The 27,477-nt window shown below is 32.5% G+C and overlaps 1 protein-coding gene across 7 annotated transcripts; it reads left to right on the plus strand.

Moving 5' to 3' along the window:
- On the plus strand, positions 1-27,391 carry PDCD4 (programmed cell death 4). Of its 7 annotated transcripts, none has more exons than XM_031955838.1 (14): positions 1-142; positions 4,379-4,556; positions 5,520-5,624; positions 10,723-10,786; positions 11,120-11,422; positions 13,473-13,567; positions 15,436-15,549; positions 16,723-16,944; positions 18,905-19,002; positions 19,757-19,871; positions 22,848-22,955; positions 23,197-23,307; positions 23,993-24,132; positions 25,736-26,440. In XM_031955838.1, the coding sequence occupies exons 3-14, from the start codon at positions 5,610-5,612 to the stop codon at positions 25,794-25,796; spliced, it is 1,446 nt and encodes a 481-aa protein (XP_031811698.1). In that variant the 5' UTR covers positions 1-142; positions 4,379-4,556; positions 5,520-5,609; the 3' UTR covers positions 25,797-26,440. The 7 variants fall into 7 exon arrangements, with proteins under 7 accessions (XP_031811698.1, XP_031811700.1, XP_031811701.1 ...); XM_012541216.3 differs by lacking the exon at positions 1-142 and adding an exon at positions 151-329 and having other exon boundaries at positions 25,736-27,391; XM_031955839.1 differs by lacking the exon at positions 1-142 and adding an exon at positions 1,287-2,112 and having other exon boundaries at positions 25,736-27,391.
- The last annotated feature ends 86 nt before the right edge of the window (positions 27,392-27,477 follow it).

The following is a 27,477-nucleotide window of genomic DNA, read 5'->3' on the forward strand; positions in this document are numbered from 1 at the left end:
AGAACAAAACAAAAACAAACAGAGCGAGAGAGGCCAGAGAGGCGCTGAGGAGGCGGCAGCTGTAGCAGCAGCCTCGGCGGCGGCGGCGGCGGCAGAGCGAGGCGCGGGAGCGGTGCGAACGGCAGCGGTGGCCCGAGGAGGGGTTAGTATCGGTTGGGCGGCCGGCAGGCTCTTTTGCTCCCTGCCTGAGGCGGCCGCACGTTACGGACAGGGAGGCCCGAGCTGCGGACCTGCAGAACCTTGCCCCACCCCCCCTCCTCCGAGACCCCGAGGAAGGCCCCTCGGCCCCCTGCGACTGCGACTGCGACTGCGCCGGCGACTGCAGGGAGGTTGGTTTCCCCGCCTCTCTCCACTCTCCCTCCCCCATGCCACGAAGCGCTCTGGGGAGAGGGCCCCGCCCCCCGAGAGGGAAAGCCCCCCTTCTTTCTTCTCTCCTACCCCCGTTAGTTGGGAGATCCCTTTCTTCCCCCTGCCCTCTGTTGGAGGGGGGACCCCTTATTTCCTCCGGCCTCCGTTAGAGGGGAGATTTCTCCCTCTTCTCCCAGCCCCTATTAGAGGAGGTACCCCATCCTCCCCTTTTATGTCCTCCAGCCTCCGTTAGAGGGAGACCCTTCTTTCTTCAGCCCCCATTAGAGGGGAGACATCCCCCTCTTCCTCCCAGCCCCCGTTGAAGAGACCTTTTTTCTCCTCCACCCCTTCTCCTTTCTAGCCCCTTTAGAGAGGAGACCTCCTTTTTTCCAGACCCCCACCCCCCCGCGTCAGAGGGGAATCTTCCCTTCTCCCAGGCTCTATCAGAGGGACGACCTCCTCCCTTTTCAATCCCCATTAGAGGGCAGACCCCGGCCCCCCTTCTTCTTTCCAGTTCCCGTTTGAGGGAGAGAACCTCCTCCCCATTCCCCCAGCCCTTGTATTAAAAGGGGAAGCCTTTTTCCCTCTTCCAGCTCCCATGGGGAGGGAAAACCTATCTCCCTTCCAGGCATCCCTCTCTTAGAGGGGAGGTCCCCGTCTTCCCCCGCAGCCCCCGTTAGAAGGGAGACCCCTCCCTTCATCTCCCCTGGCTCCCGTTAGACAGAAGACTCCTCCGTTCCAGCCCCCGTTAGAAGAGAAACTTCCTCCCTCTTCCAGACTCTGTTAAAGGGGAGACCCCCCTTCTCCAGCCATACTCCTTTACAGTCGTCTTTAGAGTGAAGATCTTTTCACACCCTAATTGAAGGGAGATCCTTATCTTTTCCTCCAGCTCCTCGGGGGAGGGAAGGGGGGGGGTACGTCTCTTCCCGCTTTCCTAACCCCTGTTGGAGAGAAGAGTTCCTTCCTCCCAGCTCCCGGCCGAGGGGAGACCTTTCTCCTCTGTTTAAAAAGGAAAGCTTCTGTCTTAGCTTTCATTAGAGGGAAGAGCACCCCTCCCCTTTTCCTATTTCCAGTCTTTCTTAGAGGGGAGCACCCTCATGGCTTCCTTCCAGGCCCTCTTGTAGGAGAGACTCCTTTCCCTGCTTACTCTTCACTGTCCCTATCACACACCCCCAATTAGAGGGAAAATAATTTCTTTTCCCTACTGCTACTCTTTCCTTATGAAGAGGTAGCCCAAAAGGATCAATCCTCTTTGCTGAAGAAGTCCTGTATTTGAGTGGATGCCTGTACTTTTTTTCTAACTCTCTCCTCCCCCTATATATCAATTTTTAGGGGAGAGGGTGTTCTAAGGTTGAGATTCTTAGTGGAAGACCTTGTTCTTCTCCCTCTTTCCCTCCTCCCCTTCATAGAATCTTAAAAGAAAACCATCTATAGAGGGCCTTGTATTTGTAGATTCTCCTATCCTATTTACAGCAAGAGTAGAAAGAGATATTCTTCAGACACTGGCATCGAGGAGGAGACATACTGAAACCTTTAGGGCTTCTTCCCTTTAGAGGACTAATCTGCTGTTGGGTCCTATGGTTTTGTCATAAATTAGGGATTTGTGGGAAATCTTTTAAGTAGATTAGGGAAGAGAATTTTCTTATTATTTCTCAGAAAGGCATGCCTGATGTCTAAAATCTGAAAAGAGATAGGCCTTGGTTTTGCTGGGGAAAGAGATTTATCTGAGATAAGGACCAGGAATATCAAATCTGTTCAAAGGAGGTAAATGCTTGACCTCTCCTTCCTAAAGTTTTTGATGTCTTTTCTAAAAAGCAAAATAAAATGAATCTCATCTACCAATGCAAATAAAGGCAATTGGGAACGATCTCTATCACAATAAATATTTCTGTGAAATACTAGTTCTGTTAATAAATTAAAACTCAATCTGCAAATACAATCTCATTAATTTTTGGTGGCTGTGTGGGAGGTTGGTAGATAAGTTCTTGAGCAGATGTTTTAAAATGGAGCTAACTTTTAAAATGGTTCCCTGCTTTGGACTGAATTATTTTTTGTTTCTCAAAGTTTCAGCAAAAGTTTTTTTTTTTTTTTTTTTTTGAGGGAAGGCAGAGGGGGAGGAAAGGATTGGAAGTGACGATGTTTTTTAAGTTTTACCTTAAAAATCTGAACATTGCAGATATTGACTCCTAGGTTATTTGCATTTGGACCTTTAATCTTGTGCTAAGATGGGTTTATTCAGTTTCCAAATAAAACTTTGCATCTTTGGAATTATTTTAGTCAGTTTTTTCCCCAAATATCCATAACACAAAGAAGTAGAAATTAGTGCTAAAAATACCATCTGGTATTTCTCACAGAGACTGTTTGTGGATAACCAAATAACTAACCAAATAAAGTTGGATTTTGGGGGTGGGGGTAAGGAAGAGAGGGAATAAATGTTTGTTAAAAGTTTTGATAGCACTTAAAGAATTTTTTAATTGATATATGTTCCAAATATTGATATTTTTATGTTTCTTAGCAAAAAGTAAGAATAGAGTATTCTTACATTTTTTAAATTCAGAAATATCTCAGTGGTAAAATTGATTTATATTTCTACGGAGAACATTGTAGAAACATTTTCCTACAAACAGTAGGATAGTTTTTAGGTGACAGGTAAGCATACCTTTAAAAAGAAAAACCTCAATTTTGTGGTTTGGTATTGAGGATGTGGGGCTCAGAACCTTAGGCCAAATTATTTTTAAGTTTTTAGAAACAGAAACAATTTATCTTTTAAATATATATTTAAAGAAAATATTTTTAAAACATACACAGCACTGATCATAGAGATTAGGCATGAAGACCCTAGACTACTTTTTTTCTGAGAGTAGTAAGTGATGATGTCAATTGTGATTGAATCGTTTATTGTAATCATTCTTCAAAGAAGCAGGAATTCTTTATATGTTAATTAAACTAAACTTGACCAATTATAATAGATAAATATGCTAATTAATACTCAATAATAAACATTGTAATTCTTTCTCCATAATATTTTGGTAATTTAAAATAGTGAATATGCTATTTTTGGTGACCAAAATGCATTATGCTTTTCAAATTTTCATATATTTATAACAGTCTACAGATAAGATGTGTATCTTAATTATTTTGTCAGTTAATCTCAAAAACAGATTTTTATTTTGGGGAATAAAATTTGGAGTTGGAGATATGCAAAGTCATTTAATTTTATAATAGTCACATTCAGATACTGATAATATTCATAATAGAGTTGTACACATTATCTTATTTGAATCTTACTTAATGCAAAATATCCTGAACCTTTTAAAGATAGGGAAACAGACTTCAAAAAGAGATTATTTATCCAGTTACTGAGTAGGGAAGCTGATCATTTCAAGGCCTCTGAGATTTGAGTGTGTGTGTATTTGGATCTCTTTATGTGTGTGTATTTGGATCAAGAGTCTGCAGACAACATTCAAATGAATTATTGTACATAAAGCCAGTGGGGCAAAGGGTTTCCAAATATATGTCTAGTTTATTTGACACAGAGGCACATAATATGATAGTCATCTACATGAGACAACAAGTTATGACATTTGTTTACTTTTATATCTTTGCAGGATATTTACATGCACAAAATACCTTAGTAAAAATTATATTTTCTTTTTTTTAAATATGGTGGTGTTGGCAGTTGTGTTGTTAAAAAGTGGCCGTATATGATGGAATCCTTTAATCTTTGTGAAATTAAAGAGTAACATTCATTTTATTATCTTTTGAAGCCATAGAGCTGCTTTTTTATTAATTGACAATTATAACTTATTTGTAAGAAGAAGCTACTTTTTACTTAGGCTAGTTAATATTTTCTTTAGGTTTAAGGGGAATATATCTGCTATTTTAAAATTAAAACATTCAGTAATTTTAAGGCATATATTCTTATTTCTTTAAGAAATGATACAACATTCTATTGTAACCAATATAAGTATATGTCCATAACTTATATATCAGGAAGCTTCATTAATGTGTGCATTTTGTTTTTTAAAAGGAGAGCACACTGCTAGTGGAATGATTGTAATGGAACATTCTACCAGGAACAAAGAAAGTAACCTCACAAACTAAACAGCCAATCTGGATTCCCCACCATTGTGAGAACTACATAGCGAACACTCTTAATAAAATACTAGTGCTTCAGAACACTGGGGAATTCTGAATGATTGGATGAGGTAACTATTTGAATAGTATTAGAAGAAAAAATAATATTCAATGGAGTTATTGTTTTTTATTTTTATGCAAAACTGATATTAATATATGCTTAAATAATTAAAGCATAATGTATGTAAAGCTATAGGAATAGAGTAGTCAGTCTAGTCTGTAAGATAGATTTTATATGAGAAATTGAAATCCATATGTAAACATCTCTGAAGAAGATTATGCAACCTCATTTGATTATACACTCCAGTTATTATATCTTGATTTTGATGTAAATATGATTTTTGGCATTTTGATGTTTTTTTCTCACTACAAGATTAGTTTGTATAGTTGATGAAGAAAAGATGGTAATTGATTTAAATGACGCTTCCAAGTATTAAGAGTTTTAAAACTCTTTAGATACTTCTCCAAAATCCTTTGAAACATTGATACAAGTATCATCAGGCTTTTACATCCTTGCTAAAATGTATAAAATACATCTGATTTTCAACTTTGTGGTAATGGTAGAACAGTTATTTGAGAGATAAGAAAAATTAGATTCAATGTAACTTTAATTGATAATGTCAAAGTATTATACTAAAATTAAGATATTTTATACCAGAATGTTAATTATATTGTAGAGAAACTCCCATAATCTACTGCTGAGGAAAACTTACAACATTCATCTTTTTCTTCAATTGTGAAATTTTGAGATTTGGTGGTATTGGGGGGAAAAAAGTGTGTGCAATTGCTGTCATTTTATTTCAAATAAAAGGGATTGTCCAACTCATGCTGAAATCTGGGCGCTTTTAATTTTAGTTAACTGGATTTGCCAGGATGATACTAGACTACCAAGTATTTGATTTCAGTCTTTGAAAACAAAGTGAACCCTTAACAGGGTTTAAATATTGTGATTCTGTCTTCAAATGTTTAGCAAACTGAGCTAATTTCAATTATTACTAGTAGATTATATCAAAACTTAATTTTCTTTTTAATAGATACTAAAAATAAAATACGACCATCTATTTGTCTAATCAGTGCAAGTGTAAATTAAGCAACGATGGAAGTAGAAAATGAGCAAGTACTAAATGTTCATCCTACAGGTAAGAAATAACATTTGGCTTTTCAACTGTATTTTGTGAGAATACATTGGCCCAAATATATTGTGTGAAAGAATGATAGTAATATGATCTGAATTTTCAAAAAACAAAGAACAAAAAACCTGAGTATTCCACATGAAAATAGGATATATATGTCTGTCTCTTATTTATTGGGGCTATCAATTATTTAATTTAAGAAAATACCATTTCTGATATTTGTTCCTCCCTACTCCTTTTAATATTTTGGACTGAACTATTTTGTGAATTTCTAGGAAATTCATAGTAAGAAAAAAAATCATATGGTTCCCTAGCCTTCTATTTATCAACTTCATATAATCTTATCTCTTAATGATAAACTCTTACTATATTGAACAATACATAAAGGAAGGCAGAATTTTAAAAAATCATATATAGTCATAGGTTCTGGTTAATTTAGAAAAATATGCTTGGTTTTTCATTAATTCTTTTTTTTTAAATCTCTCAAAAGTATTTGTGATGTTTTAGTAGCTTTCAAAATTACTTCATTTTGAACATTACAAGAATGAATAAAGATGTTTACTTATTAGTTTATTTGTCTGTTAAAATAATCAGAGATGCTCTTTTTTGTTGATTTAAAATGTTTTTGTAGTTTCACTGGACAGATTTTGTAAAGTTGCAATAATTTTGCTTGTACATAATACCAAATAAATTTTTAGTTTATTGTTTTTCTAAAAAACTTATTTTCATTAATATTGAAGTTTCTATAGAGAGTTTGAAATCTATTTTCTAGAATTTAGATAAAAAAGTATGATTAAATTATTTTATATTTAATCCTATACTTTCTTTTCTTTGATCATGTTGCTGAACATCTGCATCTACTAAGCATGTGCAGCTTTTTTTTTTTTTTAAGCAGCATGTACAGCTTTGATGTGGGTAAATGAAGATCCTAGCTACTATACAACTATACTTTTGTTTTTTTTTAATTTTCATTTAAAAATGTTTCAAACATTTTTTTCTTTTTAAATTTTGAGTTCTAAAATGTTTCCCTCTTTCCCCTTTCTTCCTCAGCCACAAAGAAGGCAAGTGACATGATATCAATTATACATGTGAAATCATGCAAAACATATTTCCATATTAGCCATATTTTTAAAAAAACAAGAAAACTAAAAGTGAGAAAATTATACTTCAGCTTCAGTTTCAAGTTTACAACTACCATATCACCATATTGGACGTAGATAGCATTTTCTTATCATGAGTCCTTTGGGATCAGAGTAGCCAAATCTTTCATAGTTGATTATCGTTACAACATTGCTATTACTGTGCAAAATGATCCCTCAGTTCTTCTCATTTTACTTTCCATCTGTTCATATAAATCTTGCCATTTCAATGAAAGTGAATTAGGAAAATATTTTAGTTGAAAAAACTCCTATAATAATTAACTAATGTTAAAGAGGAATGCTATTTTTTAGTATTATTTATCTTTTAATATATTGACTAGATAAAATATAAAAAAATGTCCACTTGAAAGAAAATATCAGATAATAAGGATTTGAATTATATATACTTTTTTATATACACATATTGATTTTGGAAGAATCTAGTTTTCACATAGTTTGTGGCTTTTGACAAAATCATCATATACAAGGTCCAACTAAGAACCTTATGTTAAATTGTGACCCAATATGACTAGTCCTATGGCAGAATTGTGAAGTTGTGCTATCATAACTTGGCCAACATTTATAATTGGTTTTTATTTTTCAAAATACATTCAAAGATAGTTTCAGTATTCACCCTTGCAAAACTTTAGGTTCTAAATTTTTCTCCCTCGCTCCCTACTTCTCCCCCCCCCCCCAGAGAGCCAATAATTCAAAAAGTTAAACGTGCAATTCTTCTAAACATATTTCCACATTTATCATGCTACACAAGAAAAATCAGATCAAAAAAGAAAAAAACAAGCAAACAACAACAAAAGTGAAAATACTATGTGATCCACATTTAGTCCCTATAGTCTTCTCTCTGGATGTAGATGGTTCTATCACAAGTCTATTGTAATTGGCCTGAATCACTTCATTGCTTAAAAGAACCATGTCCATCATAGTTGATCATCACATTCTCTTTTGTTGCTATGTACAATGCTCTTTTGGTTCTACTCACTTCACTTAGCATCAGTTCAGGTAAGTCTCTCCAGGTCTTTCTGAAGTCACCCTGCCGATCATTTCTTATAGAACAATAATAATCTATAACAAGCCATATATCATAACTCATTTAACCATTCTTTAACTGATAGGCCTCCACTCAGTTTCCAGTTCCTTACCATTACAAAAAAGGATGCTACAAATATTTTTGCACATGTAGGTCCTTTTCCCTTTTTTTTTTAAAACGATCTCTTTGGAATACAGGCCCAGTAGAGACACTGCTGGATCAAAGGATATACACAGTGTGATAGCCCTTTGGGCATAGTTCCAATTTGCTCTCCAGATTGGTTGGCTCAGTTCACAACTCCCCTGATAATGTATGTGTCCTGGTTTTCCCACATCCCCTCCAACATTTATTATTATCTTTTCCTGTCATTTTAGTCATTCTGAGATTAGTCAGAGTTTGTAAATAGGATTAACTGAGATTTTTGGTCTGATAATAGTATTGATAATGGGCCCCTATTTTGATCCTTTTCATTTAGGTATTCCTGAGAGAATATCAATTTGAATGTTGAAGAAAAGCTATTTTGAAATCCCATCATTCTTTAATGAACCTGTTGTGGCTTAACTTATGTTTTTCTTAAGACCAGATTAATGACTTATTGTTTTCATAAAATTATAATGCATACAAATGAAGTTAAACCTTAAAAAAAAATAACTGATACAGGATAAAAATATATGCAATACACAAATATATGCAATTACAAAGTTGACACTAGAATTGCATATGTGAAAGCATTGTGATATAGGGATATAAATGGAGATAAAAAAAGTTGAAGGACAAGAACATATAAATGAAAAAACAGATACAATATATGAAAATTGAGATTTTTCTTTGTAATCCTGAGAACAGTTCAAACAACATCCCCAGGATTAATTTTGAGCAGCTTTGCTTAATTGAAAAATGGACACCTTATATTTTATGGGTATTATTGTCTATCTGGAGCCATCTACTCTTAGAATATTTTCTTCTCTTAACTTCCATGATATCATTTTCTTGATTCTTTTGTTCCTTTGAATATTTCTGTATCTACTTTTCTTTCTTTAACATGCTATAAAGTTATAAACTATATCTAAGATAATAACAATGATGAGTATACAATAAGTACTTCTTGATTCATCAATTTGACAATACAGAAATTAGGGTAAATATTTATGTAAAGACAGTGTAGAAAGTTGCAGATGTTTGGCTTACCTGTTAGCATGTGCCCCATTTAACTCAGCTTTATAATTCTGCTATTTTAGACCTTTCCTTTTTTTTTTTTTTTTTTTTGTTATACATTATAAAAATGTTGCAATCCTAGCTAGTATGGTCTTTTTAAAAAAGGTTTTAAAATATTTCATTATCCAAATATGATCTATGGTCCAAAACTATTGGGAAAATTAATATATAGCTATCTAGCCTTGTTTTAAAATATCAAAGTCATTAGTTATGATTTGAGCTAACTATCATGGTCAACTAGTTTAGCTCAGGAAAGCTGTATTATCAAAACTTAAATGTGTATTCATTATAGTTAACGGACATCTATTGAGAGGGATCTTTGATCATTTATGGACTAATTGAAAGAATACTGGATTTAAAATCATAAGACTTGGGTACAAGATAAAGTTTTATAGTTTGCCACTGAACCAGATTAGAATGTAATTGGGAAATGTTTAATAAAATTAATAAAAATACAAAATATAGATAATGTTAGTTTGTGGTTTTCTAGGTCAGTTTGTAACTGGAGAGGTCCCTATTAGAGTTTCATACCATGGCTCGAATACTTACTACCTCTGTGACTGTGAATTTAAGTCATTCTCCCTGGATCTCAACTTCTTATTCTGCAAAGGAGGGATAATAATTAGCTACCACCTTTGGGGATTAATGTAAAAAAAAATAAGCTAGATGATGTGAGCTATTTTTATAGCTCATAGATAATGTGAGCTATTTTTATAGGGCTGTATTCCGGGGCTACAAAGGGGCAGAAGGGGATTGGATATAGATGTAAAAGATAAACAGCAATATCAGTTGGCATATAAGTAGTGCCAGATTAGTGGATACATATTCTCTCAATGAATTGAAATGCTGCTTTTGGTCTTATTCTGGTTCAGAAAAGGAACTCATTTTGTATCAGAGTGGTCAAGAAAAGTTTTGTGAAAGATTTGAGACTTGAATTGGATGTTGATTAGGGTAGGTAGGACTTGGATGAGTAGAATGTAGTGAATCTGATAATTCTAGCAAGGGTCTCCTGAATGGGATTGAGATGGGAGTACACTGGTATATTTGAAGAGTAATGAGCAAATTATTTTGACAAGTAGAATTTTTACATGTAATTGTTGAAGATTAGTGAGTTAGGTTGTGAGTACATTCTAGAGAATCTCAAAAATTTGTAAATTACCAAGCTTAGTTTGTTAGACTTTAGATAGTTATCACCAAAAATACAAGGAGCATCAATTGATAAAAATTTTTATAAATACATATATATGTATATATATAAGAACATATACATATGTAGATACACATGCACATATGTATGGTTTAGTGTAATATAATTTTATGTTACTATGACAAAATAATAATGTAATATTTGAAGTAAAAATATTTATCCTACTATCTCTTTTTGCTTTGCCTAATGGATTTTAAAAATGCACCATCTGTTGACATGGTTTAGTCTGGAGGTGTTCCTAAATTCTGGTCTTTCTAGTGTTAAAGAGCCATTGAAATTTCATTTAGTAGCTAGATTATTTTGTTTAGCTCTATTAGAGTACCTGGCTTATTTTACTGTAAGTCATCTTTCAGGTGGGTTGACATTTCATTGAATTTTCAGTGGCTCTGAATGATTTATTAAAGTTGTCCAATTTTACAGATACCGTCAGAAGTATTTGTATCCATGGAGGCCTCATTTACAGGCCTCAAAAACAAGTTAATTTGTTTTTATTTTCAGACATTCGAATGTGTACGTTTCTTCATTGATTCATTTTTCTGTAGCCAGAATGCATCCATATATGGTTTGTATTCCTCACTGGTTTTTTTCATAGGATCTCTACTTACATGCTTGACTTCAGTCTCTCAAATTTAAATGATTTTTTAAATTGGTTTTAGTCTGTAACCAATTCTTCTAGAAAAAATGCTTAAAATTGACAAGAACAAGACTATGAATAAGTAAGTTTCTTTTAGTAAAATTTATTTGGTGGAATTAAGATATTTAATATATGTTGCATGCAACTCAGAAAAAGATTCATTTTTGTCAGTTATTTGTAGTCTTAAAGCTGTCACTATTTTGGTAATGGATGCTTAAAGTATACACTAAGAATTTTTCTTTTTTTTATTTTCTCTTTGAGAATCTGATAATTTAAGTGACTCTCTGTTTTCTGGTGATGAAGAAAATGCTGGGACTGAAGAAATAAAAAATGAAATAAATGGAAATTGGATTCCTGCGTCCTCCATTAATGAAGCTAGAATTAATGCAAAAGCAAAGAGGCGATTGAGAAAGAATTCTTCCCGGGATTCGGGGAGAGGAGATTCTGTTAGTGATAATGGAGGAGAGGCCCTAAGAAGTGGAGTTACTGTACCAACCAGTCCAAAGGGGAAGTTGCTGGACAGGCGGTCCCGATCTGGGAAAGGAAGGGGACTACCAAAGAAAGGTTGGTGTGATAGCTTAAGTTCAAAGGAAAATGAGAGAAAAACATTGTTTTTTCCTAGTATTTCTGACTTACTCCTGGGAGTAAGAGAAATGTATGAAATAGAAAAGAGGAAGTGTTTTTTGTATTTTATTATATAAATATACAATAAGCAGAATGCTGCCTGCTGTTTTAAATTGTTTTAAGTTTATTTAGGTATCTTGGGCATATATATATATATGTATATATATATTTTTTTTTCATTAAAGCTTTTTATTTTCAAAACATATGCATGGATAATTCTACAACATTAACCCTTGTAAAGCCTTGTGTTTCAATTTTCCCCCCTGTCCCCCACCCCCTCCCCTAGATGGCAAGTAGTCCAATATATGTTAAACATGGTAGAAATATATGTTAAATCCAATATAGGGCATATATATTTATGAAATGTGCAAAGTTAAGTTGAATTTATATCTGGCTTTAAACTAGATGCTATAGTGTTAGATATATTAGATACTATAGATACTCTTCTAAGATTTATATTGCTGGTGTGCATGACTCTCACCTATGGATATCTTGGGCCTATGGGATATCTATGTGTGAAAGGCTCTTTATGTAACATGGCTATTGTTTGCCCATCATGATTTAACTCCATGTGTGTCTTGTCAAAAAAATTGATTAGAAATTGGCTTGGTGCATTCCTATTTTCACAGGCCAGATTACTAACATTCTGATCTTGTTCATATGAGCCTATAACATAATATATCAAAGTAATACTTACTTATTCCTATTAATTTGACACATAATTAGAGTAAATTCAATGCAAATTAAGTTTTCACTTGTTTGCAAATGGTGTAGACTGCAACTTTGATCTTTTTCTTGACTTTTTTTAATGAATTGCAATTCACGTTGGAATGATTGTATCACAGTAGAACTTAATCCAGTATCATTTTGAACTAGGGGGAGGGGATTTTTCTTGGTATAAACCATTTACTGGGATTGAAAGTAGACACCACAAATATTAAATTATCAGTAACATCATAGTCTACTTTTTGCATCATTATAATAAATAATTACATTCTAGATTACTTTTAAATAATTACTTTCCAGATTACTTTTTTGCATTATCATAGTAAATAATTGTTTTCTAGAAGTAATTGAGTACTATTTCTTGTAATTAATATTTTGAACCTAGGGGAAAAAACATTCTAATAAACTTACATAGAAAAGCAACTTTTAAGACTTTATTATATTGATGGATTTTGAAATAAAATTAATTTTGAAATGGAAACAGACAACTTAGAATCTTTTAACTCAGATAAAAACTTTTTTTTTGATGTCACTATATTGATAAAGTACAAAAATTCATCCATTTTTCTTTAGAGACCTAAACTTCATGAGGGCCATATGTGATCTAAATTTCATTTCTCCCCCAATATCATCTTTAATTCTTTGCACAGTGTATTGCAAGTAATGGGTATGTTTGTTGAGTTGAATGAAATTAATAATAAATCATACTTTGAAAATAGTGACCATTGAAATTATTTATATATAAATAAGTCTCATATTTAGTAATTTATCACTTTTAATTTACGATACCATAATTTAGTGCTGACTTAATTTGCATAAAAAGATACAGAGAATAAATCTGAGACCCAATGGGGAAAGAGACACTACACAAAGAAGTCATAGGAATTATTTTCATTTTACCTTATTTGAAGATGGATCAGATTTGAATTGGAATCAAACTGAATTAGAAAATTTCATTTCATTTTATTTTTTTCAATGTTGAAGACTTGAACCTAATCTCTGGTTCATAAGACTTTTTGTCGCAGTTTGATCCTGATATGTATAGGGGTGTGTATGTGTGTGTGTGTGTGTGAGAGAGAGAGAGAGAAAGAACGCTTGCCAAATAATATGATTTTGCCAAATATATTTGAACTGATACTTACACTGGTTATTTGTCTTTCTTCAGTTACAGTATATGTGAGTAGTATTAAGATGGTATGTGAGTCATTCATATGTGATAAAAGCAGTATTTTTTTCTTTCTCAACTTTTAACTCATTATATCAGGTGGTGCAGGAGGCAAAGGTGTATGGGGTACTCCTGGTCAGGTGTATGATGTGGAAGAAGTAGATGTAAAAGATCCCAACTATGATGATGACCAGGTAATTAACATTCTTAAAAATTGTAATTTTAACAAAAAATTTCACACAGAAATGTCAAATATGTAATAACTTTCAATGTTAATCATTTATATGCAATAATTAAAAAAATGTTCAAACTAATGTGTGTTATAGTTATGTTTGTTTAAAATAATTTTATTTAATTTAAATATCTCTTTACTTAAACAAATAGAGCTAAATTTTTAAATAGTTGCTATTATATTGAATAATTTGGCTTCTTTTGGTCAAAGTCTTTGGTAATGATATTGATACTGAGGAGACTAAATTAATTTTGAAGACTATATTTACATATAGCAAAAAAGGTATGCTCATATGCTAGTTCCATTTGTCTAAAAAACTCTGGGCAGGGATGACTTTAGTATTCTTAGATTCAAAGAATATTAAAGAGTGAAGGGACCTTTCTAATTCAACTTTCAAATGAGGTCCAGAGATGCTGTGACTTAGTAAAAGTTACATAATTAATCTAGTTTTTCTTTTTAAAACATTTTGATTAGCATCTATTTAAGCATGACTCAGAGAAAGCAAGGCAGAGAGCTTCTATTTAGCTTACAGTTTAATAGATCCCTGAATTCATGGAATGTAATTTTTGTAATATGATTCAAATTGACTGCCTTTGTAACATTTGCAGAATTATAGAATTTAAATGTATCTAATAGCTCATTAAGTCTTTTTCCAGTTTAATGTGTAGATGAGAAACTGAATCCCAAAAGGGCCTAAGAGATTTGCCTAAAACCACACCACTAATCAGTCAGTGCTAGGGATTGGTGGGTGAGACTAAAACTGCCCCCTGACTCCAGTCTAATAGTCTGCATATTACCTTGGACTGGATGCCATATTCCTGGAAAGCAACTGATCCTTTTAAACTTTTTTTTAAAAAAAGAAGTTAAAACAACTAGATGGTAAATGGTAGATAGTTTTTGCGATTTTACTATCTGTACTAAAATTGACTAGAAATGCAAATAATTTTAAGACAGTAAAAAAATACACTTAAAGGTTATACAGGAACAAGAACTTCTAGCTTCTTCCTTTAATTTTACTACAGTCTTCTCAGTAAACATAGTCTCTGAAAAATTTTGTGGTTCAAACTAAAACCAGTCCAAAAAGGGGAAGTAAGTTTTTTCTTAATGTATAATTTAACTCAGAAACTAAATTTTTTTTGTTAGTTTAGTTTTTCTGTATCTCAGATTTGAACCACACTTTGAAATACACAAAAGCCTCTTAGTACCATCAGCACAATTGGAGATCTGAAAATGATGCTTATAGCATAGAGTTTTAAGGTCTTTAATCATTTTGCAAACTCTGGTCCTTCTCTACTTACTGTTTTTTAAAAAAGAATTTATAATGAAAACAGTAGCTATGTTGCCTTAATTTTGTCTTTGTGATGATGTCTGAGGATTGCCTAATAATGGCTAATAGTTTTAACTCTAGATAAGACTTTTGGGAAAAAAAGATATCTGAACAATCTACTTTTTGGGGTCCATTAAAATAGAGTTGTAGGATCCTAGATAAAGAGATGGAAAAGGATTTTAGAGGTCCTGTAGGCCAGTGCCTCTGATTTTATAGATGAAAAAGCTGAGACAGAAATGAAGTGGCTTGTCCTAGACAGAAAGTGACAGCTAGTATTTGAAACCCAAGTACTTAGATTCCAAATCCTGGCTCCTTCCTCTCCCCCCCCCCCCCCCCCCCCCCCCATAACAGCTACCCCAACAGCTGGTGTATTAAAATGCATATTTTATCCCAAATTGGAATAATTATTGATCTGCTGTATTTTTCAGTCAAGTAGTATAAATTTGATGATATGTCTCGATTTTGTTTGTGTTCAAGGCATGTGCAACTTTTTTTTTTTCCAGGAAAACTGTGTATATGAAACAGTAGTTCTGCCTTTGGATGAAAGAGCATTTGAAAAGACTTTAACACCAATTATACAAGAATATTTTGAACATGGAGATACTAATGAAGTTGCAGTATGTTTAAAAATTTACATATATAACTTATTTAATATTAGGGAGCACCAGATTATGAAATAATGTTTTTTTACATTTAAATAGTGTGTTATAGTTTATTAAATTATTCACATATATTATCTTGCTTTATCCTTGGGGCACCAAGCAGCGTGTGTGTATATATATATATATATATATATATATATTTAGCATCAGCTATTCATGAAACTACATGGTAAGTTGAGAGCAGTATTCATAGAGGGAAACATTCATATTTATGAAATAACTCACAGTTTGAAGAGTAGACTTTGTATTCATATATATTTAAATTTCCCTTGCTCTGATTGGTCTGACTAGTAAGGGCTAAATATTAAAGCTTAGAATTAAATAAAAGTTTGCTATTACATGACCAGACAATTTTTTAATAACTGTCTTCACCAAAACTGTTATTTGTAGCTGAATGTTATATCATCTTGTCCTGAAAAGAAGTCCCTGAAATAGTAATTTAAGTCTGTTGTCAGACTTTTTTTGAATTTGCATTGCTTGGCTTTTATGATGTAAAGAAAAATATTTCAAATGTGAAAGTTTTCAGAATTTAGTAGTTTGTGGTTTAATATACCCATCATTCATAGCATGATAAAATTAAGAAAAATTATCTTTTAAGCCAACCTTCTTAAAAAATAAATTGTTCTATCAGATAGACATTTTTTAAAGATAGAATATATAGTTTGTTTTTCCCCTTCATCCCTGAAGCATTTCTTTGAACTTTATGATCTAATTATTTTTCAGTTGAAAGGAAACTTTGGAGGAAGGGCAAGTACATTATAAAAATATTTTAAAAATGTAGTAACACAAACTTGGTTACTGCTGATTGAATAGAGATATATCTAAATAGAGTGGAAGCTAATACTATCTCAAGTTTAGAAGACATCAGAACACTATTTTGCAGTTTTTGTAAATGTACTTCAGATGCTTCAGCCAATATAGGAATGTTTACTGAGTTTTCATTAAAATTTCAAAAAAACTTGATCAATGGACATAGGATAGATATTGGAAAAATATGTTCACCAGATAAAATTAGTCATTGAGTCAGAATTTTGTCCTGTATTAAAGAATTGCTTCGTAATAAGCTTGATTTTAAAATATGGGATATTTTATGACTTTATAGAATATATAATACTTTTTCTGTTTTAGGAAATGCTAAGGGATTTAAATCTTGGTGAGATGAAAAGTGGAGTACCAGTGTTGGCAGTGTCATTGGCCTTGGAGGGAAAGGCCAGTCATAGAGAAATGACATCTAAGCTTCTTTCTGACCTTTGTGGGACAGTTGTCAGCACAAATGATGTAGAAAAATCATTCGATAAATTGCTTAAAGAACTACCTGAATTAGCATTAGATACTCCCAGAGCACCACAGGTTTGTATCTTTCTTGTGTTATAGTAACATAAATATTGTTCATGTCATACGTCATGTTCATGTCATGCTACATGGTTTAACCAAAATTTTAGGTTGTGAATGTTTCTTCTAGTTAAAAAGTAAACTCACTTGACAAATTATTCACTGGAGCAGCATAATGCATTTAAAGTAATAAAACTGACTTGTGAAATAAGTTTTATTACTTGGTTATATCATTTTCTTCATATAAATTTTAAAATTCTTAATATTTTTAATTTCTTGTATAAGAGATAAATTTGGTATTATGGATGGAAAGCTAGCCTTGGAGTTAAAGATGACCTGGGTTTGGCAGCAAAAATTTAAGTACGATCTTTAAAAATTGGATAAAAGCTAAATTCTCAATTAAAAAATTTAAGATATAGTTATTAAAACACAGCAAAAAGTTTGCTTGTATCTGTTTTTCCATTACATTTATTTAGATTTTGTTGATATTGTTACTTTTTATAGTAATTATCCAGACTTTTTTGATTCTGCTTTATTACTTCATATATATTTTTAAATTCTTAATATTTAAAAATTTTTTGTATAAGAGATTAATTTGGTATTATAGATGAAGAGCTAGCTTTGGAGTTAAGATGATCTGGGTTTGGCTCTGTGGTACTGGATAAATTGCTAAACTTCTAACCTCCCTTTACCCAGCAACTCACTAGACATTGTTAGGGAGATGTCAATCAGCTTTGTTAAAGAGGATTGTCTCACAGGGAATTCCATATGCTAATGAAATCAGAGGTCTGGACTGAAATTTTAAAAACCATGCATTAATATGCCATTATGTTTAGATACTTCATTCTCCAGTTGTTGGGCATGTGTTCCCCCCTCTCCTGCCCTTTTTTTGCCATATCAACCACCATTTAAAAGCTTTGTGACCTTGGGCAAGTCATTTATCTTTCCAGAACCTTAGTTTATTCAATAGTAAAAGTTGGGGATGGACCTAGATGGTCTCTGACTTCCAGCCCTAGAGGTCTTATAAATGTGACTGTATGATTCTTTGTTCCAGTGAAAAAAAAGCCTGAAGAGTAGCTTGAGAAGTAGCAGGTGAACCAAGCAAGCAATGCCAGGAAAATGGAGAAGAGTAGAAAGAGAAAGTTGTTTGCAGTGACAAATATTGGAGAGGTCAAGAAGGTTGAAGCTTAAGAAAAGACTATTGCATTTAACAAAAGATCATTGGTAACTTTAGAGAGAACAGTTTCAGTTGAAGGACACATTTGGAAGCCACATTACATTAGATTAATAAATCAGAATTGTTCATCAGTGGAAAGGCTGTCTCAAAAAGCATTTTTTCTTTCTCTTGGAGGTCTGGGAGGAAGTTGAGTGTTATTTGCCAAATAAATTGTAATGCATGTCGTTTGGATTAAGTAGATGGCTTTTGGGGTCCCTTCCAACTCAAATTCTGTGATTCCCTGAGTAAGGGAAGGATCATGGCTGGTTAGCATTTTTTGAGAATTTGATAGTGAAAGGGAAGAGAAATGTAGGTTGATAGTTTGAAGAGATGATAGAATCAAGTGATTTATTATTTTTAAGGTTAGAGATTATTTGTAGAGATCAATGAAAAAGCTAATAGAATCACTCCAGAGTGAATGATTATAAGGGAAAACTGCTAGAGGAGACAGAAGCTGGAATCATTCTCCTACTGTTTTTTATTTTTTTAAAGATGATAACTAAGTTTATTCACAAATATGTGCTTACTTTGCTTTTTAAGTCTTTTCTCTATGCCTGTTTCTTTAGTTCAACAAGAAATTACTGTTGGCTATCTTAACTTGAAAATTTGTTTGATTTCTTAAGGATGAGAATGGCATATGTTTTGCTCACTCAATTGTATAATTGAGAAATATCTTTAAAAAATTTAATAATTTAGATATTGCTTTTAATGAACAAATGCTTATTTGACAAATTTTTATCTAGTTCTTTTTTTCCATTATAGTTGGTGGGACAGTTTATTGCTAGAGCTGTTGGAGATGGAATTTTATGCAATACCTACATTGATAGCTACAAAGGAACTGTAGATTGTGTTCAAGCTCGGTAAGTAAGCTCATTAGTTTTCTTATTTAGAATTTAAACTATAGTGGAAAGAAAGCCCATTTGAATTTTCAGTAAAATGTCAATTAATTAATAATAAATTATGGATATTCAGTTAGAAGACTGTGCTGTTATATTTTTACCAAATTCATTGAAAACACTAAGGTGAAATGTAAAGTTTTACTTAAAATTTTTATTTTAATATAGATATGAGTTATATGAGTTTTATCCACTTTTTTGATCTAGAGATACTTTTTTTATCCAATTAATAGCAAGAAGGGATACATAGGAGCTGCTATATTATGTTTGAGCTTCTTTTAAAAAAAATTGAAACTCTGGTTTGGACCAAGATATTTCCTGTATATCTGAAATTGCTTTTCTTAGAATGAAATGACTTCCAACAATGAGAAGACTACCCAATAGTAAAAGCAAATTAAATTTATGCAAAATGTTCCTACATTTTTGCATAATTACTTAAAATTACATATTTTGCTTGTCTTGAGTTAGAACATGACTTTATTTTTTAGTAATCTTTTATTTTTATCATATAGCTTTTTTTCTAGGTGTGCTATCAATATAAAATTGAAAAACAGTATAAAAATCAGAAGAGTTGTAGAATACAGATGTATTTTCTATATTCACCTGTTTCATAATATTCATTTCACTGTCATAGGACTGTTTAAATTTGAAAAATTTCATATTTTGTGAATTATCTTAATCACTTTTTTTTTTTTTTTTTTTTTTTTTTTTTTTTAAGAGCTGCTCTGGACAGAGCTACAGTGCTTCTGAGCATGACAAAAGGTGGAAAACGTAAAGATAGTGTATGGGGCTCTGGAGGTGGACAACAATCAGTCAATCATCTTGTTAAAGAGGTAATAGAATGTTGGGTATTGTTTGAAGTTACTTTAATAAGTATTTGTACTTTAAATTAGTCCTTTTAGGGGGACGTTTTGATTAAGTTTTATATATGATTAGCCCTTGATTGGTCCTTAGAATTTTTTTTTATTATTATAATAACTTTTTATTGACAGATGCTTAGGATTTTTTATGTTTGTCATTAGTTTTGTATCTTTTTGTTTTGTCTTTTGAAAACTGACTTAAATAGGACTGTAATTTTATTATAGCTAAAGAATTCTTTGCCATTGGACTCAAAATCTGAATTGTATAATTTTGTATAATTTAAGTGTGGATTACATGGAAAGAAATGTATTTTGAAATAACAGGGCTATTGTATACTTAAAGCTTTGCTCTTTCACTCATAAAATATAGTTTTTGTGACTTGTATGGCATTGGCTCTTCACATTAGATTAAATTTGTTTATTTTTCTCCTTTTCATTTCAGTTTCTAGTAACAAAACAGTTGTATTTAATAACACAATACTTTTCATATGGGGCAGTTCATTATATAACTTCCTTTAGATGGGAAGCTTTGGAGAGTGGCCTGTGTCATTGAAGATAACAAATCTATAACTTTATAGTCAGGTGCTTTTATAACAAATTGTAAGAGAACTTCTTGAAAGATAATGGAATATAATGTCCAGACTAGCTTTCTGGAGGACCTTGGGATCAGCCCAAGTCTTTGGTCTTAATGGAGGAGTAAAGGAGGCAGGAGGGCCACCATGAGATTGATCAAAGATGGAGTCCAGAGTTTGGAATCTGGAGTATTTTCTATGTCTGTGGCTGAGAGAGTTCTTTTGTGTCTAAGACTCCCTTAAATATCTCAGTACGATTACATCACTGCAACACACTGAACATGCATTGTACAAATTATGCTTTTGATTCTTAGAACAACTGTGTGAAGTCGGGAAATTGTAAAGGTAATAACAGCATTCATGCCCAATTAAAATTCTCTTGATATCTTTTCTTTTATGTCATTCATTTTTGGGATTATTTTCCCATTTCATCCCTTCAGTTCTTGGGGAAGTGCGTATTCCATTTTAACAAAGAAAAACAATTAAGGAACTTGAATCTGGTTGTGTATAGAGTTTGTAGTACTTTATTTTAGGCTTCACAGATGACATTTTACAAAGATCCAGGAAAAGATTCAGGAGTTGCCTCCTAAATTCTTAAGTCTCTTTGCCATTTATATTCTTCTCACTCTCTAAAATTTCAATTTGATGAATTGTTAGTTACTATCACCCATCAATTGAACATGTGTTTATTAAACACCTACTATGTGCCTTGCAGGCATTGTAGATATAAATACAGAAAGTCTCTTCCTTTTGGGAACTTTCTTTCATGTGCAATTAAAACTGACAAGATAGGAGGGGGAGGGAGGGACACTAGCAAACTATTGGGTAAGTCTGGAAGAGGATCATCTTGAAGGTGAATTTTGAGCTGAAATGAATGAAACAAGGGGCTTTTTTAAAAGGTGAAGGTGATTTGATTCCATAGAGAGAGATGCAGAGAGAGGGACAGAGGCATACATACATACATACATACTTGTTCTTGCACTCTCTGCTCTTGCTTCCTGCTAACCCCTGCTGAGATTACCAATAAAGGCTGTTTTGCACCTTAAAGAGGTGAAGGTGAGGGGAGAGAATGTATTCTAGGAATTGGGGCCATCTTGTGCAAAGGTGTGGAGACTGGAAATGTTATAATAGGAATAGCAAGGTGGCTATTTTGAATGTACTGGAAAGGAAGTAATGTATAACAATGTTGCAAAGTTAGATTGGGGCTAGGTTTGCAAGATCTTTAAAAGCCAGAGTTTGTACTTAATACTGTAGATGATAGGGAGTCATTGTTTATTTCTCCTTCTTTTCTATTTAACTTGGGGCATGGTCAGCCTTTTGATTTAGGAAAATTGTTTGGCAGCTGTTTGGAGGAGGAATTAGAGTAAAGGGAGACTTTAGGCCAAAAGACCCTTAATTAAGAGGCTTTTCAGTAGGCTGGAAGAAAGGAGATAAGGGACTGAACTAAAGTGAAGGCTGCATAAACTTTTGAGAAGGGGACAGATAGTAGATATATTATGGAGTAGAAACAACAAGAATTGACAATTGATTTGGGAGAATGAATTGAATGTAGTATTGAGGTTACAAACCCCATTAACTGCATAAATGGTAGTGCTCTAAATAGAAACCTGAAAGTTCAGAACAGGGGTAGATCTTAGGAGAAAAATAATGAGTTCTGTTTTGGTTTGAATTGCCTACAATACATTCTGTTGAAAATGGTCATTTGGCAGTTGTAGATGTATTGCATCATCATCATTTAAATTAAAAAAAAGCTATATGGAAATCTTACCTGTTTATTAATGCATTGTAAATACTTCATTTTCTTCATGGCTGTGAGTATACTGTAGTTAGTATTTATTTTTACTAGTGAAAGATTTCAGTGCCAACTACATTGTCAGACTGTGGCTAGCTTAATGCCCTCTAGTGGTAGTTCATAGTTTTTTCTGAGTACATACACATACATACCTACACTTCCTAAACATAGCACCCCCCCCCCCCCCCCCCCCCATAAAAGATGAAGCTCACCAAAACAGCAATTGTAACAAATACTCAGGGTTATTTGATAACTAATATACAATAAAATAAATGTCTTTTTAAAATTGTAAAATATTTTATTTCATTAAATATTGATGACTTTCAAATCACCAAGTCACTGCATATAGTTATATTCCATTTTCCACACCTCATTTATTAATTAGATTTGGCAAGTTTTTATTATTGTTGTAAAAAATAATTCTATTCAAATTTCAGCCACATAGTAATCTTACCTGTTCTTATTTGATTTGGATTAAGTTATATTATGAAGTAAATACCATTAAAAAAAAAGGACTCTAGGCAAAGTGAATTTTTAGAAAAAGTCAGTATTTATAACGTAGCTGTTGATTTTTAAACCTAACAGATTGACATGCTGCTGAAAGAATATTTACTTTCTGGAGATATATCTGAAGCTGAACATTGCCTTAAAGAACTAGAAGTACCTCATTTTCACCATGAACTTGTGTATGAAGTAAGACTAACATGAAATTTCAAGATATGTGTTAAGTTTTTTGGACAATGCTGAAATTATTTTCTCTTTATTAATTTTTATATTTTTGAACAATAGTAATTAGAATTGTTTTCTAATTCTTGTTTAATACTGAGGACAATGTGTACTTCTCATGTAGATGATGGGAAAAGGGTTTTTGTGAAAAATTCTTAAGATTTCTTTCTAATTCAAATTATTGATTAAACTTTGACATTTCTTTTAGGCAGTTGTGATGGTCCTGGAATCAACTGGAGAAAGTACATTTAAAATGGTATTGGATTTATTAAAATCCCTTTGGAAATCTTCTACCATTACTGTGGACCAAATGAAGAGAGTAAGTATTCTGTTGTCTTGAAAGATTTTTATTATCTTTAAGAGTTCTAGTGCTAGTTATGCTAATAGTAAGGCTCCTTTGTCTTTATGATTGGGATGTTGACTGTTATTACATACAGTTGATGAAGGCTCAATTTATCTTTTGTGTGGTTAGTTGGATATATGACTCTGAATCTAAAATAATTTGTCTCTTAAGATAAAGAATTGTGTTGTCTATAGGCAATATATTAAACATTTTATTAATATTAAAAAATCTTCCTAATCTTAAAGTTTACATTTTTCCTTTGTTTTATGTATTACTGAAATAATTTGACTAATGTTTTAATTTATTTCTCTTGCCTTCTGTTATTCAGGTAGTAAAAATTTCAAGTCTTTGGAAAACAGTAGGGTGAATGGGAAGCATTACTTAACTTACATAATATTATCTATTATTTAAAAAAGTATCCATCTTCATTAAGACTTTTATCTGATCTCAGTATACAAGTCTTAATTGAAAATAGCATGGATTTGATGGAAATATTTTTGAAAAGAAACCTATTTTCTGTATTTTCCAAGGAGCATATTATATTAGTTTAAATAATGAGCATTTGCCCTTAAACACCATTTGATGACATTGCTGGTGGGTTGTATTGCCTAGTATTAGACTAATATTTCTATAGGTAATGATTAAATCATGTTTGTTTTAGGGTTATGAAAGAATTTATAGTGAAATACCAGACATTAACCTGGATGTCCCACATTCATATTCTGTGCTTGAGAGATTTGTAGAAGAATGTTTTCAAGCTGGAATAATTTCCAAACCACTCAGAGATCTTTGTCCTTCAAGGTATTTTGAATTGCTTCTTTCCTTTATGTAATGTGTAAGTATTAGCTGCAATATGTATTCTAGGAGGCTAAGAAAGACTATAATCTTGGTAAGATTGTAATGCCATGCCAACCCCTCAAGGGTACAACTGCATGCCCTCTGAGGTTATAGAAGGGTTGAAATTACCCTTTGTCTTAAGAGGAATTTTATTTTAGTGCTATGAAAGCCTGTGGAGAATGCATCTGACCGGGCTTTATCAGTTCTAATTGATAATGCTTTGCTTCATTTAGTGCTTTTAGAATCAAGAATCTTGAGTGGCTTTTTTTCATATGTTCTTAAAGTGAGCAGATTTCTTCTTTATTGCTTTTGGGTAAAGAATAGCTAGTGTTACACTAATGACAGAAAGCAACTTGATTCATTGCTGCAAGTCAAGTTTTTGAAATTAAGTGTGGTTGGATCAGTTCCAATTAGAAGTAAACTGTCTTTTGGATTTATTATAAGATGTTGGCCTTTGTGTCAGATAATCACCAAACTTTTAGAGGGAGCATAAGTTGAGAACAGTTTTTTACTTAATTTTTATCTAAGTTCTTTTAACTTTTTTTATTTTCTAGTATTTTCTAAGATAAAAGGAACATTTTAAACACTTAAATCCTGGAGAATACTTAGAAATCTTCCTGCTGCAAATCCCGACCACACATATTCCCCCTAATTTTAGGATGGGAAGAAATCCTAATTGGTCCTGTGGGTGGGTAGGGGGGTGGGATAGGGGAGGGGAGTAAAGAGAGGAGTCTAGACTGAAATTCAGTGGGTTGATTTTTACAGAGTCCAGTAAAACTTCAATTATGTTATCCTTTTAATACTAAATGTTGGTTGATATGTCACATAGCTTTTTCTTCACATTCATAAAAATCTGGGATTGGAAAGCCTGGAATTCTTGCCAAATCTAGTCACATATTGTATTGTTGGGAGCAGCCTTTTGGCACTATCAACTTTTAGTGAGTGTACACTAATTTTCTTATGCTTTTATATCCATCGCTAGCCTTTATTCATATAATCTCTATTTTGCTTAGTGATCAGTAATTAGCACTCTATTCCTGGGGCATGTCAAAGGAAAAAAAGTGAACTGTCTCAGCCACATCCCTTTTAAAATACTGCTGATTCTTCGTTTTGAACCTTACTTTTAATATTTCTGTTAGCCTTTTCTGTTCTAGAGGTGATTTGGCAAAAGGCAAATTTATCTATACATAGGAACTTTGACATTCTGGATTCCCCACCCTGGTTCTCAGGGCTAACTAGTATATTTTTAATTGGTCCGTGAGAAATATACCTCAGGCTGCAAATATTTAGTTCCATAAAAATTATTATAATCTTTCCATTTATATATCATGAAAACAAAATTTAACAAATTTAGTGTCAGCTTAAATAAAAATTTGATATAAAAATTTTTAAAGGAAATTGCTAGAAAGATGATTCCCTTTGTCCTCTTATTAAAAAAAAAAGTAGTATATACCAAAAGATGGAGTTCTTTTGCTGTCTTAGATATATAGAAATAAAGATTGTAATCAGAATTTATATTTAATTTTGTGATTGTGTGATTTTTTTTGTTTGTTTTGTTTTTTTGCAGGGGCAGAAAGCGCTTTGTAAGTGAAGGAGATGGAGGTCGTCTTAAGCCAGAGAGCTACTGAATATAAGAACTCTTGCAGCCTTAGATGTTATAAAAATATATCTGAATTGTAAGAGTTGCTTAGCAGTTTTTTTTAAGCACTTGTTTTGGGTACAAGGCATTTCTGATATAGTTTTATAAACTTACATTCAAGGTGGATTTTTTTTTTTTTTTAAGAGTTTTCTTTTTTTTTTTTTTTGTGGGTATAAAAGTTGAGGGAACAGAACAATAACCACTCTGAAGTGGTATATTCAAATAAGCTACCCTTTTATAAGTGCCATGTTTATGACCTAATCATTCCAAGTTTTGCATTGATGTCTGACTGCCACTCCTTTCTTTCAAGGACAGTGTTTTTGTAGTAAAATCACTGGTTTATACAAAGCTTTATATAGGGGGTAAAGTTAAGCTGCTGAAACCCCATGTTGGCTGCTGCTGTTGAAATACTGTGCTTTGGGAGAACAAAAAGGTTATTTCTTTGTTTTAAAGAATTTTAAGAAAAATGGGTTAGTCATAAGATTTATTCATCTTTCCAGGGAACATATTGATTGGTCTTAAAGACTAGACAGTTCAGTAAATGGTGGCTGGAACATCTATTTTTCTACAAAACTGGAAAAATGAACCAGGTTCTGGAAGAATGTATTACAAAATAAAATTTGTGAAGCAGTATTTTTGCGTCTTTATTAAGATAAATTTTATTTAGAGACCTCCCTCCCAATAAGTTATCGTTTAAAAACATCTTAGACTCAAAACTGTGCATATGAAGTTTTTAATGCTACTATATGAATTTCAAAATCTGAAATAATCAGCCTTCCAAAATTAACGAACTTAGTAGTTATATAAAAGCTTTTATCCTTGTGATTAACAAGTAATTTAAAATGTATGAATGATTAAAAGCAAACAGAATATGTTCTCATCACATAATGATGTGCTGCTTCTATTGGAGAAAAGAGCAAATGTAGGAAACTACATTGGAAACTATGTCTGCCTAAAATTTTAGTTTTGACCTAGGAGTAGATAAAGCATGTATTTATAAATTTGCATGAGAATATAACTCGGAATACTGGAGTTCGTAAGTTGCAATGATAGAAATATGTAGCATTAGCTTTGTTAAATAATAAAAGCCAAGTATATTATAGGTGTTTTTTAATCCTTGTTGAAAATACTGCTTGCCATTGTGTAATTTCAGACTCAGTCCAATTATGTAGCAAGGCTTAATGGCCTATTTTAAATTATTCTGTACCAAGTTGAAATACAAATCTTCAGAACTCTTAATTTTTTTTATTGATATAAATTATAGTTACTTCTTCCTTCATTAGCTTAGAACTGAGTAACAGCTTGTTCTTAGGCTATCTATAGCTTATTTTAATTTCTTACTTTAAAAAACTACTGTGTAGTTAGACTAATGATTAAAAAGATTAAAAAAGAAAAAAAAATAGAATTCCCCATTTCTGTTTTCTACCATTATTGTGTTAGAGAAAATCTGTAAAGATGACTACTAAAATGTGGGTGGTAAAGCATGCTAAGACATATGTATTTTAAAAAGTCAGATTGCCTTTTATTGTTCAGAATATTGTTACATTTATTTTGTTCCTCTTGGCCAAGAAAGATTGGCCATAATTTATGTTGAAAAAGATTGTGTAAAAACATTGGCGGTTTTTATAAATAATCTATTATGAATTGTTTCACGAAACTAATTCAGGTTT

The sequence above is a fragment of the Sarcophilus harrisii genome, chromosome 2, assembly GCF_902635505.1.
Source record: "Sarcophilus harrisii chromosome 2, mSarHar1.11, whole genome shotgun sequence".
Taxonomy (NCBI): Eukaryota; Metazoa; Chordata; class Mammalia; order Dasyuromorphia; family Dasyuridae; genus Sarcophilus; species Sarcophilus harrisii.

Bases quoted from the DNA above. Each gene is read 5' to 3' on its own strand.
- PDCD4 (XM_031955838.1), top strand. The intron at 13,568-15,435 runs GTAATTAACATT...TTTTTTTTCCAG, and splicing joins CCAACTATGATGATGACCAG to GAAAACTGTGTATATGAAAC. The intron at 19,872-22,847 runs GTAATAGAATGT...TAAACCTAACAG, and splicing joins TCAATCATCTTGTTAAAGAG to ATTGACATGCTGCTGAAAGA.